Source organism: Benincasa hispida, chromosome 9 (genome assembly GCF_027475165.1).
Source record: "Benincasa hispida cultivar pf3 chromosome 9, pf3_genome.v1.1, whole genome shotgun sequence".
NCBI lineage: Eukaryota > Viridiplantae > Streptophyta > Magnoliopsida > Cucurbitales > Cucurbitaceae > Benincasa > Benincasa hispida.
The window spans coordinates 2,536,892-2,554,470 of NC_143486.1; the positions used below are offsets into that span (position 1 = coordinate 2,536,892).

Genomic DNA, 17,579 nt, shown 5'->3' on the forward strand with positions numbered 1-17,579 from the left:
AATAAATTTATTTTCAACTTTTTTATTTGAGGGGGGATCCTTTCATTGTCTCATAATTCTATTTCCGCCCTTCAAATATTTATCGCCCTCTCCTCTCGTGCGTTCGGCATTTTGGAAATCGGAACGAACAAACAGAGACAGTCGAGCCTGCTTTTCGAAGATCAACTCCCATCTCTATCTCCATCACCGACTTCCGAGAAGGTTAGAGCCCCTTCTTCCTCTTGAGATCTGTATTTTTCTCTCTGTTCTCAATCGATCTCACACATTCTGTAACCCTCTCCAGCTTCCAATCTGCATCAGCTTCCCCTTCTTTCAAATGGGTACGTATTTTTGTTTTAATCTCTATCCAGCTCGTGTAATTTGCGTGGCGATGATCCATCTCTATTTCCTTCAGCTTAATTTGTACGTTTTGTTTGATTTGCGTTACATTGAAGCATCATCAGTGTAATTAATTTCATTTTTTTTTTTCAATTCAATTGGGCGCGAGATAATAGATATAGTTTGATTATCCATTACCTGCGCCTGATTTTTAATGGTTGTGTATTGTTAATAAAAGGATTCGAGCTATCTCGATTGGAGCGTAATTGATTTGCTCCAAATCTGTTAGGGATGATCACGCTGTTCGGGAGTATTAGATCGCTAAATTCTATTCATTATCTGGTCTCGAAGAGCGTAGGAGGATTCTTAAATGATGTGTTTGTGCTTTTGGGTTCTCTTATTTTCTTTGAGGTCTAAGTTAATTCCCTGAGCTAATGGGATTTATGGGTCTTATGAATCTTGGGTGTGTCTGGCTGGCAAGTTCTCTCGGTCGAGTATAATAGTTAGATGCGTTCTGACCTGTATGGACGCTGCCATTACTGTTACTGCAGAAACGATTGTGTTCGAGTCTAACTTATTTAAATTTATTGAGAAAAGAAGTTCCATGTTTCTTGTAGTCACCCGCGACCACGAGTCAGTTTTGTTTGGCTTCTTCTGAAAATCAGGGAGCACTATTGTTTATTATGTTGGTCTACTTTTAAGAGTTGTATTTTTGTCATCATGGTGATATCACAACACCACAATTAAGTTTTTGGGCTTTACTTGCTTGATTTATCTGTCTTTTTATATTTTCTACAACTACGAGTTTCTAATAAGCAAATTTTATCATCTTCTGGCAGCTAAGAGCGATGAAAGTTGCTCTGTTCAGCTTATAGATGGAGATGGTGGATTCAACGTCGAGGGAATTGACAACTTCATCAAAGATGTGAAATTGGGGGAATGTGGACTTTCATATGCAGTAGTGTCCATTATGGGCCCTCAAAGTAGTGGTAAGTAGTCTGCTTTCAGAATCTTGTTGTACCTATACAACAAATTAAGTTCATGCTTCCTGCCAATGCTTATTATTTTATTTTTTAAAGAAGTTTGTGTCGGCCTCTGTATTTAACTGTGAATTTCAATTTTATTATTTATCCATTATATTTATTTCTTCACAATTGGATATGTGAACACAAAGCATAGTATCAGATTGATATCTCCCCTACTGGGTTATGGTATTTTGAGAAATTCTTATTGGCTTTTTAATATACAATCTGCTTAGGGAAGAGTACGCTGCTAAATAATTTGTTTGGAACCAACTTTAGAGAGATGGATGCTTTTAAAGGGAGGTAAGTTATTGTCTTCTCCCTGTGTCTCTGGTTTATGTAGATAAGAAACAACCCTTCTATCTTTAGTTTATTCAGGTTTGGTGGCTGAAAAGTGCAAATTGATCTGTCATTTTCTAGGTCTCAAACAACTAAGGGTATATGGTTGGCTAGATGTGCTGGCATTGAGCCTTGTACACTTGTAATGGATTTGGAAGGAACTGATGGAAGAGAGCGAGGAGAGGTGCATTTCTATGCCTTTATGCACTTTTTTTGGCTTATTCACATGTTTCGTTTGTTTGTACTTTCTTCCATTTTTGCTTCCTTTTCAATTTTCCACAAGCATATTTGTTAATATTTTGACTTCACTATTATCACATGCTTCTTCTCGTAGAGTTGAAAGTTCTCTTTTATATTTAAAAGAATGGTGTTATTCCTTGCCAAGTTTAATAAACTCATTTGATAATTGGGGTTTTCAGTGGGGAGGGCTTCTCTGACTTATTGGAGACTTTAGTACCACTTAGATGAAGATTCCCTAGTCTGAATTTTGAAAAGCTCTGGGTCATATTATAAAAATTTATGTTCAATCCTCTGCTAGACCACACTCAACAGCGAGGTGATTCGTAGGTACCCATCTGAGTGTATCTAGAATTAGAAGGCTCCTAGAATCGCAAGATTCTTCATATCCAACTTTAATTGGTAGAGTCAATAACCTAATCTAGACTGAGTCCAAAGAAAGAGTTCCAACTTTTGTTTGTTTCCTCATTGGTCCTGTGTGTAAGTAGCTACAAATATGACAACCAAGGTCCAAAGAAACGTTTTTCTTACTTGTTTGTTCTGGAAAGTTTACAAATGCACCTAGTAAAGTAGGTGGAGATGTGGTATTTTATTGAAGAGGTTGTAGATACGACTGGTTTTTGGTTTCTAGATGGGGTAATTCAACGAAATTGTTTTGCAACCCTTTTGCCTTCTCTCAAACCAATTTGATCAATTGTCCACTTCACTGTCTCCTTTTCTGTTTGTCTTTTTTTGCTCTTTCCCCCTCACTTTTGTATTTTTCATATTGATCAATGAAACAGAAGTTTTATGATTAAAGAAAATCAGATTCCTATAAAACCGAATGTGAAGAAATTTTAGATTTTCTTGGTCGATTAATTCTAAATTATTGTGTAATTATAATCTCTCAAATTGTCACTAGTTGGAGTTCTTTTTTGTAACCATTTTGGCATTTTGTATGTAGGGATATCTCATTTCCCCCTCCTTTTGTGACCATTTTTTTATAATAAAAAGTTTCTTTCTTCTATAATTGGAGGGCTCTTCTTTATTAGTTTTGTGGGAAGGGGTTTCCACTCCCCCTGCCCTTAGGCTGTTCTTTTGATTAATACACATTTGTTTCTTATCTAAGACAAAATAAAAAGTTTTTTTCTTATAAAAAAAAGAATCTTTGTTTTTATCATAATTAGCTAGATGTATACTTTGGCTGTTTCTTAATTTGCTTTTGTCACGTTCTTTTTTAGGATGACACTGCATTTGAGAAACAAAGTGCCCTCTTTGCGCTTGCTGTGTCAGATATAGTGCTAATAAACATGTGAGTTCCTTTAGTTTTGTTTATCCAATATTTGTTTTATCTTGTAACATGTGTTCCCGTGCATCTTTCTTCTAATATTACTTGTTTCCATACTATCTGGTTTTAAAAATTTATCATTTAATTTAGGTGGTGTCATGATATTGGCCGTGAGCAGGCTGCAAATAAGCCTCTCCTGAAGACTGTATTTCAGGTATTCCCTTTAATCTGGTTGGGGATCATGGTGTATCTTCTATAATAATAATTTAATCATTTTCCATTTCTATGGTACGCAGGTCATGATGAGATTGTTCAGTCCGCGTAAAACAACACTAATGTTTGTCATTCGTGATAAAACAAGGGTCTGTTTTATTTTCTGGATAGTTTGTATTTTTGCATATTACTATTTTAGATTTCTTGAGCAGTTGTAGAAGAACCTTATGTTGCAGGATCTTAACTTTTCTAACTTTCTTTGTTAATTTTTGTTCATTTTTTCCGTGTATATAGACACCATTGGAAAATTTAGAGCCTGTTCTTAGAGAGGATGTACAAAAGGTAAATAATTGGTGCTTTCTTTTGAATCATGGCGACACCCAGGAAGTGCTGTTTATTTATCTTTTTCTCATCTGCATTCCTCCTCTGTTTTGACTGCAGATATGGGACTCTGTTCCTAAGCCACAGGCTCACAAGGATACTCCACTAAGCGAATTTTTTAATGTGAGTCCTCATTTTCCTAATGTCAAATGGATTTGTATGGGGAAGTAGAATTCTATGATGGTCTATATTGATTTCCTTTGAATTATCAGGTTGAAGTTGTTGCTTTATCTAGTTATGAAGAAAAGGAAGAGCAATTCAAGGAGCAGGTATATGGATCTTGTGAAACTCTATATTGACCATCAGCACCACATGAAAATTAATCTTATTTCGTTCCCCCTTCCTCCCAAAAAGTATAAACTGGACTTTTTATGAAACATTATTATTATTTTTTCTTTTGGATAAGCTACGATTTCATTGATTGAATTAAATATCCAAAGATATCAAGGGTACAAAAGGCCCATTTCATAGGGTATACAACTTTTTTTTTTTTTTGAAACATTATCGACAAAGAATTTCCTGAAAATTTGCTGGAGCTGTGAACGTTCTATTTTATGGTGGCTGAATAGGCTTTTAAACTATTTATTTTGACTTTTTTTTTCTGTTCTTGATATTATATGTTAACATGTGGCTGTTCATAGGAACTAAATTTGCGAATCCCAACATTGCCTCCTTGCTTTTACATACTTCTGATAGCATTGAATTTTTTGTCTACTCCTATATAGGAATGTTATAAGATGGTTAGAGCGTAGTGTTGTCCTAGATAATTGTTCTTGACATATGTTATTGTATATTATGTTGGAATTCAGGTGGCAAATTTGAGGCAGAGATTCTTCCATTCTATTGCCCCAGGAGGGCTTGCTGGAGATCGCAGGGGAGTTGTTCCTGCTTCAGGTTTTTCTTTTAGTGCTCAGCAAATCTGGAAAGTTATTAAGGAGAACAAGGATCTTGACCTTCCAGCACATAAGGTACAACAGTGACCAAATTCATGTTTGGAAATATATAGTCAAAAGTCTGACTTTGATCCATGGCATGTCTGCAGGTTATGGTGGCTACTGTTCGCTGTGAAGAAATTGGCAATGAGAAGTTTGCATGGTTTGCATCAAATGAGGTTTAATACACAGGCGTTTAATTTTTTCCTTGTCTATTTGTATTCCCTTCCTGATATATCCTGCAGTCAAACTCACCATAAAATTTATTTATTCAATCAGGACTGGTTGAATTTGGAAGAAGAAGTACAAACTGGTCCAGTTCAAGGTTTTGGAAAGAAGCTAAGTTCGATCATTGATACTTGTTTATCGGAGTAAGTAGTGCCATTTGATAGTTATCCAGGATGCATTCAAGTGTACACTAGTAACCTTATACATTTATGTTCTTTTTACGTTGGCATTGGAAGATCCGAGTAAAGTTGGGTAAGGTCATGTAAACAGAAGGTTTCAATGGCATTGTGGTTTCATTTTTTTATCCTCATCAAGTATCTTTCTTTATTCCTCGTTCAGTTTATTAGATAATTGTTTTTCTGATGGGGTACCCTCATTAAGTAAAGTTGGGTAAGGTCATGTAAACAGGAGCTCCGAGCATGATTATTAGTTCCTTAGTGGCACTTTTAATGGCCTTAGAAGGGAACACTTTATCTCTTGGAAATTGTAGTTCAAATACCATTTGATAGTGATAAGAACTTATGAAGTCTCAACAAGCTGCCTAACTTTGGGCGTTTGCTGACTATAGATTTTTGTAATTTATTCGTGAGGTCCTATTTCTGTAGCCCGTTCTTGGTTTAGTTCGGTTTCTTTGAGGGTTTTTTTTTGGTAGGCCTGTTTTCTATTTTGATTAACTGGCTTGCTGGTCTCCTTTGTATTCTTTCATTTCTATCCCAATGAAAATTAGGATAATCACTGATCAACCCAAAAGCTTGTGATGAGTTATGGTAAATTTAATTATATCTACGTTGTAACACTCTCACTCAATAGTCAACTTGAAAATTTATAGAAGACCCAATAAGTGGAAATCAATATTAATTGGGAGAGGAAATGACATTGCGGGGATTTGAACATAGGATCTCATGCTTAAATTACCAATCAACCGAAAAGCTTAAGTTGATGGGCTGTGGTAAATCTAATTACATCAGTATTTAACACAACCAAAACAGCAAGATGCTCCAATGACAAAAATAAAAATTTTCATTTCCACTCATTGTTTTTTTTAATATAGTTAATATGTATCTTAATTGCATATAGTTGATCTTGATCTTTTTCAGCCTAGAAAAAAGGAAGAACAATAACAACTTTAGTCCAAAACCTTAGAGGCTTAAATCCCTCCCATATGTTGTTGATTAAAAAAAAAAAAGCAACTTTAATCTTGGTCAGGTTTGAAAATGTGAAGGACCTTTTTGGTATTCCTTTTTTTGCAACTTAGGAATAATGCTGATGTGTCTATAACTGACATGATTAATTTTTTGTTACCTATTGAACATTGACATGTTAATTTATTCATCTTAAGCTTTTTGTACTTTGATGATTCAGGTATGATGCAGAAGCAACATTTTTTGACGAAGGTGTGAGATCTGCAAAGAGAGCACAACTTGAAGAAAAATTGTTGCAAGTAATTATCCCAAGTTTTGTTTTGTTTTGTTGTTTTTTCCTTTTTAAATCTAATCTGAGAGCGGCTGCATAATTATGGGAAGTCGGAAGTTAAAGATTAGAGATAAGCTATTTCCTAATTACTGCTTCATATGGTTCTGAGCGCTGATGTATTCTGTGGAAGTAACTTCTAGAAGGTTCTTCCAAGAGGATCTTCCTGCTGCATTTTACTTGAATGCTTTGTTTTATCTTGAAAGTATAATTGTTATTCACAATACTTCCTTTGGATTTATTATCTTGATAATGATTTGTTTGTGGCATGTTTTTCCTCATCGACTAGCTTGTTCAATCAGCCTTCCAATCTCTGCTGGGACACATAAGGTCTGGGACATTTGATAAGTTCAAGGAGGCATTTGACAAAGCTTTGAATGAAGGGGAAGGGTTTTCTTCGGCTGCCTCTAATTGTGCTCAAACCTACATGGCTATTTTTGACAAAGAATGTGCTGGTAGGTTGAATTAAAAAGACTGCCTCTAATTTGGCTGTTTCCCTTCTGTCCCTTTAGTATGCAGAGGGCAGTTAAATAGGCAACTGCTCCTGATTTCTTATGGTTTAAATTGTTTTCAGTTTACTGAAATGTTTCCCATCTTTCTCAGGTATTAGAATGTGTTTTGTTTGTTATTCTGTAATCTTTGCTGACTTCTTGTCACTGCAGGTGCTATCATTGAGCAAGCAAACTGGGACACTTCTAGAATAAGGGATAAACTTCGACGTGATATTGATGCCCACATTGCAACTGTTCGTGCTGACAAATTATCTGAACTTTCTGCACAATTAGAGGTAAGACATGTTTTATGGCTCAGATACTGGACTTCTAATCTAGGTCATTTTGGAAGGCATTCATTGAGCACTAAATTTTCTCTCAGAATTCTTTGTGGTTTTCTGGAACTTGTGCAGCATTTGGATGAATACCATATAATTGCCTTCTGACTGTTACTGACAATGATAATAATGATTGCAGAAAAAACTGAAGGAAGCATTGTCAGGACCGGTAGAAGCTTTGCTAGATGGAGCTAATAATGAGACATGGCCAGCCATAAGAAAACTTCTTCAACGAGAGACTGAGTCTGCCATCTCTGAGCTGTCTAAAGGATTGGTGGGCTATGATATGGATGAAAAAACCAAGGAAAACCTGTTTACCAGTCTTAAGGATTATGCTAGAGGTGTAGTTGAATCAAAAACTAGAGAAGAAGCTGGAAGGGTCCTGATTCGTATGAAGGATAGGTATCCTTTTCATGGATGTAGCTAATTTGCACCTTCTTCTTTGATAGCATCCGGCATCCGTTGGTATTGATATCGTTTAATATTGCAAACAGGTTTTCCACATTGTTTAGCCATGATGCAGATTCAATGCCACGTGTTTGGACAGGGAAGGAAGATATCCGGGCAATCACCAAAACCGCTCGTTCTGCTGTATGACATGATATTATTAGTGTTTGTTTCCCTTTTTCCTATTATTTATACGTCATTTTATCTATGCTTTGTATTTAAAATATATAATTTATATATTTGTGTGCTGTAGTCCTTGAAGCTACTCTCTGTTATGGCTGCTCTTCGTTTGGATGATGATGATTCTGGTGAGATAGACAGTACTTTGTCATCTTCCTTGCTGAATGTTCCAAACAGTAGCAATACAAAAGATAGGAGCATTGTGGCAACTGACCCTCTTGCCTCAAGCTCATGGGAAAAGGTAAGTATTTCAGTCCTGAATGTTCCAAACAGTAGCAATACAAAAGATAGGTTTTGACGTCTCTAGCTTGTTACAGGTTTCACCATCACAAACGTTGATTAGTCCCGTTCAGTGCAAATCTATATGGAGGCAATTCAAGGCGGAGACAGAGTACACTGTTTCTCAGGCCATTGCTGCACAGGTAATAAATGATTTTTTTTTTTTTTTTTTTTACTAATTAGATGTGTGCATGTGTATATTTTTACAAATTATGACAGCTACGGAATTTTAAAAGCATTTCCAGAATCCAGTCTGATATTTTGGAGTTTGGTCTGTAATATTTAGTATATGCTATTATTACATACAAATTTATTTTGGATGACGAAGTTGATGATTCATGGCCTCACTGTGGTGACATAAGCCTAATCAAACAGCCTGTCACATGTTCCTTGCAAAAAAAAAGGAAATCTGACTACCACTTCTATAATTTGCACTTGATACTTGGTTCAGTTTTTTGGGTCCGTTCTATGTTTTAAATCACATCTAATTGGCATTATTAGTTAATCGATAGTAATTATTGAGAATGCACATACATTGCATCTTTCTTGTTGTTGGACGATGAATACATATATTTTTGCATCTATCTCAAATGTTATTATATTTTGCAGGAAGCCAGCAAACGCAATAACAACTGGTTGCCCCCGCCATGGGCAATTGTTGCGATGGTGATTCTCGGGTTTAATGAATTTATGACGCTTCTAAGGTATGTAATATGTAACTAACTATGTGGTGATATTTTCTACATCATAAAATGTGATTGTGTTGGGATGCCTCCGAACAAGAGAACTCAAGAACACAAAGAACAAACAAACAGACTAAAAGATAAAATTATATTGCAATATCCATGAAGAAATTACAATATATCATAGCCTTTTGAGAGGACCACTCCCTCCCAAATTTCCCAATTAGAAAATTACAAAATTCTTCATACCTTCCTCTCAACCCATACCCTCTATTTTTAACTAAAAAAACCTAACAAACTTTAGCTAATTACTAATATGCCCTCCTAATAATCATATTAATATTCTACTAATAATCCTACTATTTCTTTAACTAGGGACCTTACATATTGTTCTCTAAGTTCATGTTTACCTCCTTTGTTGACAGAAATCCTTTATATTTGGGAGTCATTTTTATCTTCTATTTACTCGCCAAAGCCCTATGGGTGCAGCTAGATGTTTCTGGGCAATTTAGCAATGGTCTTGTAAGTATCGAATCTAACTTATGTTGTGTAGGACCTTGTTTTTCAGCACTCTTGGTGCCTGTATTCACTGCTTAGAATTATTTGTGCTATTGTCTTGCATTTTCGACTCCCTAGGCCTGTTTCCATATCTTTAAGTTTCTCCAATACACATTTTTTTATTCTTGTTAAGAAAGAATGGGAATAATCTAGTTTCAATTGGAAAAACCAAAAAGATCCTATTTATCCAAGAAACCTGACGTCTGATTTTATTTTCAACCAGCTTCCGGGACTTCTTTCTTTGTCTTCTACATTCGTGCCTACTGTCATGAATCTTCTTAAAAAATTAGCAGAAGAAGGACAAGCACCACAAAGGCCTGCAACTACTGATCCTCAGAGCAACCCCGCTTTAACATCAAAAAGTTTTAGAAACAGCTCCAGCAACGATTTGACATCGACGGCATCATCAGCAGTGACCGGGACAGAGACCGGAGGTGAGTACTCCAGTCGCTCAAAAGAAGAGTAGGCTGAAGGAAAGGAGGTAATTATGGATTAATTTCTCCTTTTCTGAAGATCCTTGGTTTCTTCGATCGACCCTTTGCCGTCACCAAATATATAATTCATGTTTGTTAACTATTGGAAGAATGAATGTAAGAGCAAAGGCTGAAGTTCAGGCTTTAATTTTTGTGCTGAGAACCTCAAAGCTGTGGTTTGGGGTTTGATAACGGAAACCCCTTATAATGGGTTTCCATATATCAGTATAGGTGTTCACTTCATTCTCTGACCCCTTTTGGGTTTGAATAGACTAAGAATGATTCTTCTTTTTCCTATATTATTGTTTGATTATCTGCTCTTTTTGCCTTTGATTTTGTCTTATGAAAGTTGTAACATTTGATTGTGAGTATATCTTTTATCTTTAATTTATAGTCTTGACGCTTTCCTCTCTTCAATTATTCTGTTCGAATCTCAAGGTCTCGTTTGGTTACAAATTGGTTTTTAATTTTTATGTTTGTTTTATTTCAATTTTTCAATTATAGTTTTTATAACTGGGCTAAATTCAAAACATAAACTTACCAGTTGGATTAGCATTTATAGGCTTATTTTTAAAAAATAAAAATTCAAATAGTTGTCATTCTAAAACATTATAGTTCTTTTAGTGCGCTTACAATGAAAGTGGTTTTTCGATTTTGTCAAAGAATTATTTAAAATCCTTCTAATAATTAAAGTTCTATTTGGTAATCATATGGTTTGTTCTTATTTTTTAAGATGAAGTCTATAAACACTACTTCTATCTTAATTTTGAAAACTAAAAAAAATTAACTTTTAAAATTTTGTTTTTTGTTTTTGGAGTTTAGTTAATAATTTAATCATTATATTTAAAAAATATATATCATTGTAAGAAATAGGGAGAAAATAAGTTTAATTTCATAAACCAAAAACTTGGGAGTCCAAATAATGACATGACTTCAAACTAAAGGTAAATTAAATGATCCTTAATTATGAGCTCCAACCATAAGATCTGCACCTGTGCTAGTTCTTCTAGATTTATATTTACTATAAAAATTGAAACATCAAATTAATGGAAGAAGTTTTGCAGGGACACAGGTTGTTATCATTAATTCATTATCAAACGCTTGAAAGATTGATGGTGTCCATGACTTTGTTAGTTTCTTTCACATTAATTACAGGAGTGAGATCAAGTTATTGACTTTTAAAATGACTAGTTTGAGGACACATGCAATAAAAGAAGTATTTAGTATATGTACATATATAAAAGGCAAAGAAATGTAGTTGTTATATGAAGCGATTTGTATTTGATGTAAAATTAAAATAGAGAGGAACAAAAAAGTCACAAAAGTTACGCACAAAACACAAAGGTATGAATTGTGATTGAGAGCAAATTAGACATTGTGAAAAATTCATAATCTCTTTTAATATATTATAGATATAGATAATTGATATCTTAACTATTGAGCTATGCTTGAATAGTTTAGTTGTCCTAAATTTAAGGTTAATGGTAGAAATTCATTGAACATATACTATACATATAACAAGTCATTTTCTCACTTAAAAGTTATGGATCAATACTTTATTAATTACCCAAGAATCAAGATCAACGCTTAAAATAGAAATCAAAATGTAAAATGCAAAATCTAGTGAAAGAATCAAAAGATTAATTCCTTACCACACACGTTGTGTTCCCACTGCCATAGAAGAGGTAAAATATGGCTATGGCTTTGGCTACCATTAATTGGAGAGAGATATCTTAGCGTTGTGAGCTCAATTTCTGAGCTTTCATGACCTTTTTGATGGCCACCATTAATTAAGTAGGCATGGAAGGAGATGAGCATGGATGTAATGTAATCTTCTTTAATAATAACTTTAAATATAAGGGAAAGGCTGTGGGCTGTGGGCTGTGGGAGGAGACCTCTTCCACTTGTCCAAATTATTATATTCTTTCAATTTCCATCTCAACCACCTGTCTACACATCACTGAAATCTGAACCAATAGCCTATGAACCTCATTCAATGCTTTCTTCAATTAGGAAGCTCCTAGAAGTGTTAGATTCTTCATCCATACTCTTCCTTGTTGAAAAAAAATGCCACCCAACCAAACAAAAATCCCAACTTGTGATTTCAAACCCTTCTGACCTATGAATTCAGTAGAAATGAAAAGAAAAAATAGAACTTTTTCAATCTTTTGGTAGCTTTGTTTAGGGATAGACCAACACCAATTTTGTAGGAAAAACACATAGGGGAAAATGATCGTTTCTAGAGTTGAAAATTTGCTTCTTAGACTAAATCATTTTGACAGGAGGGATATTAGGGTATTATTAAAGTATTAAATATATATTAGTAATTAACCAAGGAGTTTGTTATACTCGTTGGTTATAAATAGAGGGGGAGGTGAATAAAGAAGATAGACAATATTTTGGTTAGTGAATTGGGACTCGAGAGTGATCTCAAGATTGGAGGATCCAAGTACTTCGAATTACTTGGTTTATTTTTGTAGTTTGATTACTTATTATATCAAAATATATTTACACTCTAAAACATTTATTAGTCTTTTTATTCTTAGAAATTTTCATCCTCTGACTTCTAGATTTATTTGGTCAATAAAAAAGTTCCTTAGAGAAAAAGGGAAGAAAAAGAAAAAGAGTAGACCAAAGTTGTATGTTGTTCCTAAGATTTTCAACCCAAAAGGTAAGTCACTTGAGTGCAATAGCATAGGTCCACAACTGTTTCAAGAAGTACAAAACAAAAAGTATATATAAAAATTGACCTAGAAATTGCTCATCAAAGATTAATAGGAGAAGGATTTAGTTTATGTAGAAAACAAACAAACAAAGAAGAAGAAGAAAAGTTTGGTGCTGTATTTAATGTTCAAACCCTAGCCATAGTTGTGTAAATTAAATGCTGTGAAAACAAGCAAATGAGTATGTATGGATCAATTTAATTGTGAATATCACTACCAATCAAATTTCTTTCACTGCCAACCCCCAAACGATGGCAGGCTATTCTCCAACATTGTATTTGTAATATAATATTCTAAAAAATAAATTAAATTAATTAATACTATAAAATATGAACAAAGCACAAATGGATGACGTTTTTATTGATCGTGTTCTTTTTCTTTCCACTTTCTAGCCACTCAAATTTTAAGCCAAAGGCCTCATAGCACTTCATTTTAAGAAATATGCCACCAAAAGGATGGTCTCCTTCTGCACAAATGTTTGCTTTGATGCTCTTTAATGAATGATGCAGAAGGTTTTAGTTGAATGCTGATCAGAATTGATTTCTCGAGTCCTTGACTATACTGAATCCATGAAATATGGTCCATAATCACTCACTAGATCCTTCTAAGATTTTGGTGAGCCAGGTCCTCTTAGATTTTGTTTTCCAAACAGCACAGGTTTATTTTCAGAAAGGGGCAATTATTGCAATTGCTTTGCTTGTGAGGTGGGAGATTGACATTTTTCATCAGTTGGATGAAAGTTATTTAATGGGATTCAACCACTTTCTTTACTTTTGCCTTTTCCTTCTACATGGATGGTGTGGGATGAGATAACCACAGTAAATTGACTTGATAAATGATTTAAGTCACCACATCATTATCATGTCAAAGATCAATGATTTAATCTCGTGGTTGAACTAAAAATAAATATGAAATAAGGTTAAAACACTTTGAAAGGGATAAGTTTGAAATTAGGGTAGCTCTTATCTGGGATTTAACTCTATTAGCTTTCTCGATGACTAAGAATGATAGGATGAGATAGTCGTTGAGATTAGTCAAGGTGTATACAAACTTGTCCCGTCGTCACGTGAAATAGAATATAAAAACATTCTACAAAATTGTGGAGAATAAGATCAAGCGGTATGAATTACTACCACCTATGAATTTACAGCTATACAGTGGCTTTCATGTGCAGTGTGGATGAGATTTAAATGAGACAGGCTAGCTCTGTCTGTCGAAATAAATGCAGCTCACAAGTAGAAGAAACTGGTTTTTTTCCCCTCCTTGGGAGTTGAGATAAAAATGTGTTATGAATAGTAGATTGTTTTAACCTTTAACAAAATTCCACAATGATATCTTCAAAAGAATCTGAGAAACCAGAAACATTTCATCCAATGTGTTGGAGACAATTTTATAACACATTCATACAAGCGCCACAGACCCTAAATTAAAAAACTATTTTCAGACAATTCTTTTTTTGGAAACAAACAAGAAACATCTCATGAATTATAAAGATCCCATAAGACAACTCTTATGTCCTTTCATTAAAAGTTTACAAGCAGTGCTTCTTCTCCTACACAGGAAACAGGATGGCTCTTCATAAGGCATTCAAGGTGCATGGTGTGTGCGCGTACAAAACATAGTGCAAAGGGGGACGGACGCGTCTGTTGGATGTTAGATCATTTAAGACACTTAAAAGTAAAACTGTTAAAGATGGCTTATGAATGGTCCTCAGAGCTTAAAGTTTTCTAACTAATAACAGCCAAAGCTCAATAAAAGAATTCAGAATGAGAAGACCATTGAAAGACTACACTATTCTTGTTTAATGTCACCTTTTGTCTAATAAACATTCGGTATTGAATGTTGGTACAAAAGGAACCCAAAATGGGTTCTAACTTGTATATGTTCCTTTATCTATAAAAGTTTAGACACTCGAGAAAGACTCATCGACCATTTATTTATTCTACATTGACAGTTTTCTACAAAGGGTTGGGTGTATTTATTTTAAAATTTGAATGCATCCTCATGCGTTCCCAAGAACATTGAAGAATGGTTATATTAAGCAGATTGAGGTGGTGGTCCATAGGAAAAGCTTTCTAAGGAAGTGCGGCATTTAAGACTTTCTGTGGCTTCATTGGTTTGAAAGAATGAAGAGTTTTTCAAGAAATATACCTCAAAGTTGGAGTGTCCTTCACGGACCATCGTCCATATTGTGTCTTTAATCAATATAAATTGAGAAGTGTTCATGTAATAGGAATCCTGGCCGGGTTCCCTCTAGTTTGTAATCTTTTTGTGTTACAGAGATATGGCTTTTTTTTAGAGTTGCACCAAATATATAGGTAATACAATCTTCAGTTAAGAGCTGTTTTGAGTCATTTTTAGTCCAGTCTGGTTGAAATGTGCCACCTAAAATGGGGAAAGCTTCAACCTGAAATGTTATATTTGGCATGCATGAGATAGATTTCAAAGGTTAGGTTGTTAAAACTCGATTACTCCCGTTTCATAACCGTTTAATTTTTTGTTTTTGTTTTCGAAAATTAAACCTATTTTATCAATATTCTTTACAAAGATTTGCATCTTTCTTAAGTACAATGGTTAAATTAATAGTCAAATTTCAAAAACAAAAACGACTTTTTTAATTTCTTAAAATTTGACTTAATTTTTTAAACGATTGGCGAAAACTAGATAATAAATGAAGAAATTTTGAGGTAGAACTAGTGTAATTTTCAAAAACAAAAAACAAAATTGTTACCAAATGAGACCTCTATACTTTCATTGTACACGAAATAAATAAGTATTTTGAAAAAATAGGAATAATAAACAAGGATTTTCAAATAGAGAAAAATAAGAGAAACTATTTACATAAAATAGCAAAATTTAATCTTATTTGATAGAGACTGATAGAAGTCTATCAGTTTTTATTAATGATAAAAACTAATAGAAATCAATCGTTGGTACTATATGATAGATGCTGATAGAAGTCTATTAATGTCTATCAATGATTTTTTATTTTTATTTTTTTGCTATTTTTGTAACTAATCTGACATTTTTTCAATATATAAAAATTTTCCAATAATATAATACCCACTAGTTAGTATTGACCCCAATTAAAAATTAGACAACTATATATATGTGCGTGTATATATATATATTTTACTCACCCTTTATGCATTCCTTTCTCATAGTTGAGAGAAGAAACATTTATTTTCTTACTAATGACGAGCTAAGGATTATAGACAAGATAATATACGACGTCATTTATTGAAGGATTTTTTTTTTCTAGCGAAAAATCCCTATTTAGGAGGAAAATGAAAGATGGATTTGCACTATCTTAGCCCCACACCATTCTCCGTTCCTACTTCGAACATCATCTTATATATATATCAATTTGAACCATTTTTTGTCATAATATTCAAATTTATGGTATTTTTGTTTGATGACTAAAATATTTGATATGTTTGAATTTTAATTATATAATGTGGTTGAGCATTTGAATTATATGTGACCTTTCATTGAGAATAAATGAAATAAATGAAAGGCCACACAGGCAGATACACATACAAAAAGAAGACCCAATCAAATAAATGTTACCTATAAAAAAATGATTTTTTTAAAAAAAAAAGTTCGTCACCAATGACCAAAGTAAAACATTTTAAATATATTTTTGGATAATTATCTTAAATAGATATCTATATGGAACATTATTTTTTTATGAGGTTCAAGAAAATTTATCTTCTCGTTTAAATGAAGTTTTTTCTTTCAAAAGAAATTATTGTACTTAATTGAGATTTTTTAATAATAATAATAATATGTGGAGACTAATTTTTTTTTTTTTTTTTTTTAAAGAAACCTATCGTTGGAAATTTTTAATTTTTATTGGGATGAAAAATTAAATGAAAAGTGGGAAAACCATTTCTGGCCGTGAACAACCTTAAAAGGACATTTGAATTGAGAGAATTGAGATAAGAATAAGGGTGGAAATGGGTAAGAGATACATCTCTTTATTTGGTACAAGTTTTAAAGAGGCACGGGAATAAGTTATTCTCATGCATTCCTTATACCTATAAATAATACCCATCCAAAAGTGCGGATTTTTTTGATGTTCATTCTATCTCCTTTTAATATATGAATTTATTCTTTTATTTTATATTCTTAAAATTAATTAATATATGAATATTAAATTTATAATTTAGAGAATTATAATATTTGAATTTAACTATTCCATAATCATAAATTAATTAGTTAATTATACAATAAACCATAAAGAACCAATGCATTAATACAATTAATTCATTAATAAATTATATATGTAGTTAATTAATCATCACTATGATTAATATTTTTCGAGATTATTTTTAATAATTATAATTATAATTCATTATTTTTTAATCATAAAACATTATATTTATTTTTTAACTTCATTTTGATTGTTTTATTAATTAATACATCATACTTATATAAATTTATCAAATTATGTAATGAAGTAACTTTAATTATAAATTACTCATTTTACAAATATATTGAATTAATATTATTATTTGATAGTTAAATAATTTTGTTCAAAAATTTGAATTGAATATATTGTTTATCAATTAATCTATCAAAATTTTGTGTCTATGATTAATTTTATAAATAAAATACAAAGCGAATTTATTATCATAAAATTTTGATAACAGAAACAATCAAACACAGTCATCATTGACCCTAACAATCCTATTCACAGACATACTTAATTATTGGACATCTTTAAAACCTTAAACCAAATGGTCCTAATTGTACACTCATTTAACTCAAACACACATGACAAAGGCCTCTTGACATTATATCTTTCCACCCAAGAATGAGAAAGATAAAAAAGAGAGCAAGAAAAGTCTAGAAGATCAGTACCACCCCACCTAAACATTCATGAGAAAGAGAGGGAGAGATTCTATGGGAAATGAAAAGACTTGAAAGGAAAATTCAACTAATAGCCTGAACTTACAGGACTGAATAAAACTGATCCATCTGCACCCTTTACTCGT

At 33.0% G+C, this 17,579-nt stretch overlaps 1 protein-coding gene across 1 annotated transcript; it reads left to right on the top strand.

Annotated features, from left to right (window-relative positions):
- LOC120086021 (protein ROOT HAIR DEFECTIVE 3 homolog 1-like) lies at positions 1–10,273 on the top strand. Its single transcript, XM_039042415.2, has 24 exons — positions 1–201; positions 284–320; positions 1,158–1,307; positions 1,577–1,643; positions 1,761–1,863; positions 3,137–3,207; positions 3,334–3,397; positions 3,480–3,545; positions 3,691–3,738; positions 3,838–3,900; positions 3,990–4,046; positions 4,587–4,745; positions 4,820–4,888; positions 4,989–5,080; positions 6,300–6,378; positions 6,697–6,862; positions 7,070–7,194; positions 7,376–7,638; positions 7,731–7,827; positions 7,937–8,104; positions 8,181–8,285; positions 8,752–8,846; positions 9,251–9,347; positions 9,607–10,273. The coding sequence occupies exons 2-24, from the start codon at positions 317–319 to the stop codon at positions 9,847–9,849; spliced, it is 2,451 nt and encodes an 816-aa protein (XP_038898343.1). The 5' UTR covers positions 1–201; positions 284–316; the 3' UTR covers positions 9,850–10,273.
- The last annotated feature ends 7,306 nt before the right edge of the window (positions 10,274–17,579 follow it).

Bases quoted from the DNA above. Each gene is read 5' to 3' on its own strand.
- LOC120086021 (XM_039042415.2), top strand. The intron at 3,739-3,837 runs GTAAATAATTGG...TTTTGACTGCAG, and splicing joins TTAGAGAGGATGTACAAAAG to ATATGGGACTCTGTTCCTAA. The intron at 8,105-8,180 runs GTAAGTATTTCA...AGCTTGTTACAG, and splicing joins CCTCAAGCTCATGGGAAAAG to GTTTCACCATCACAAACGTT.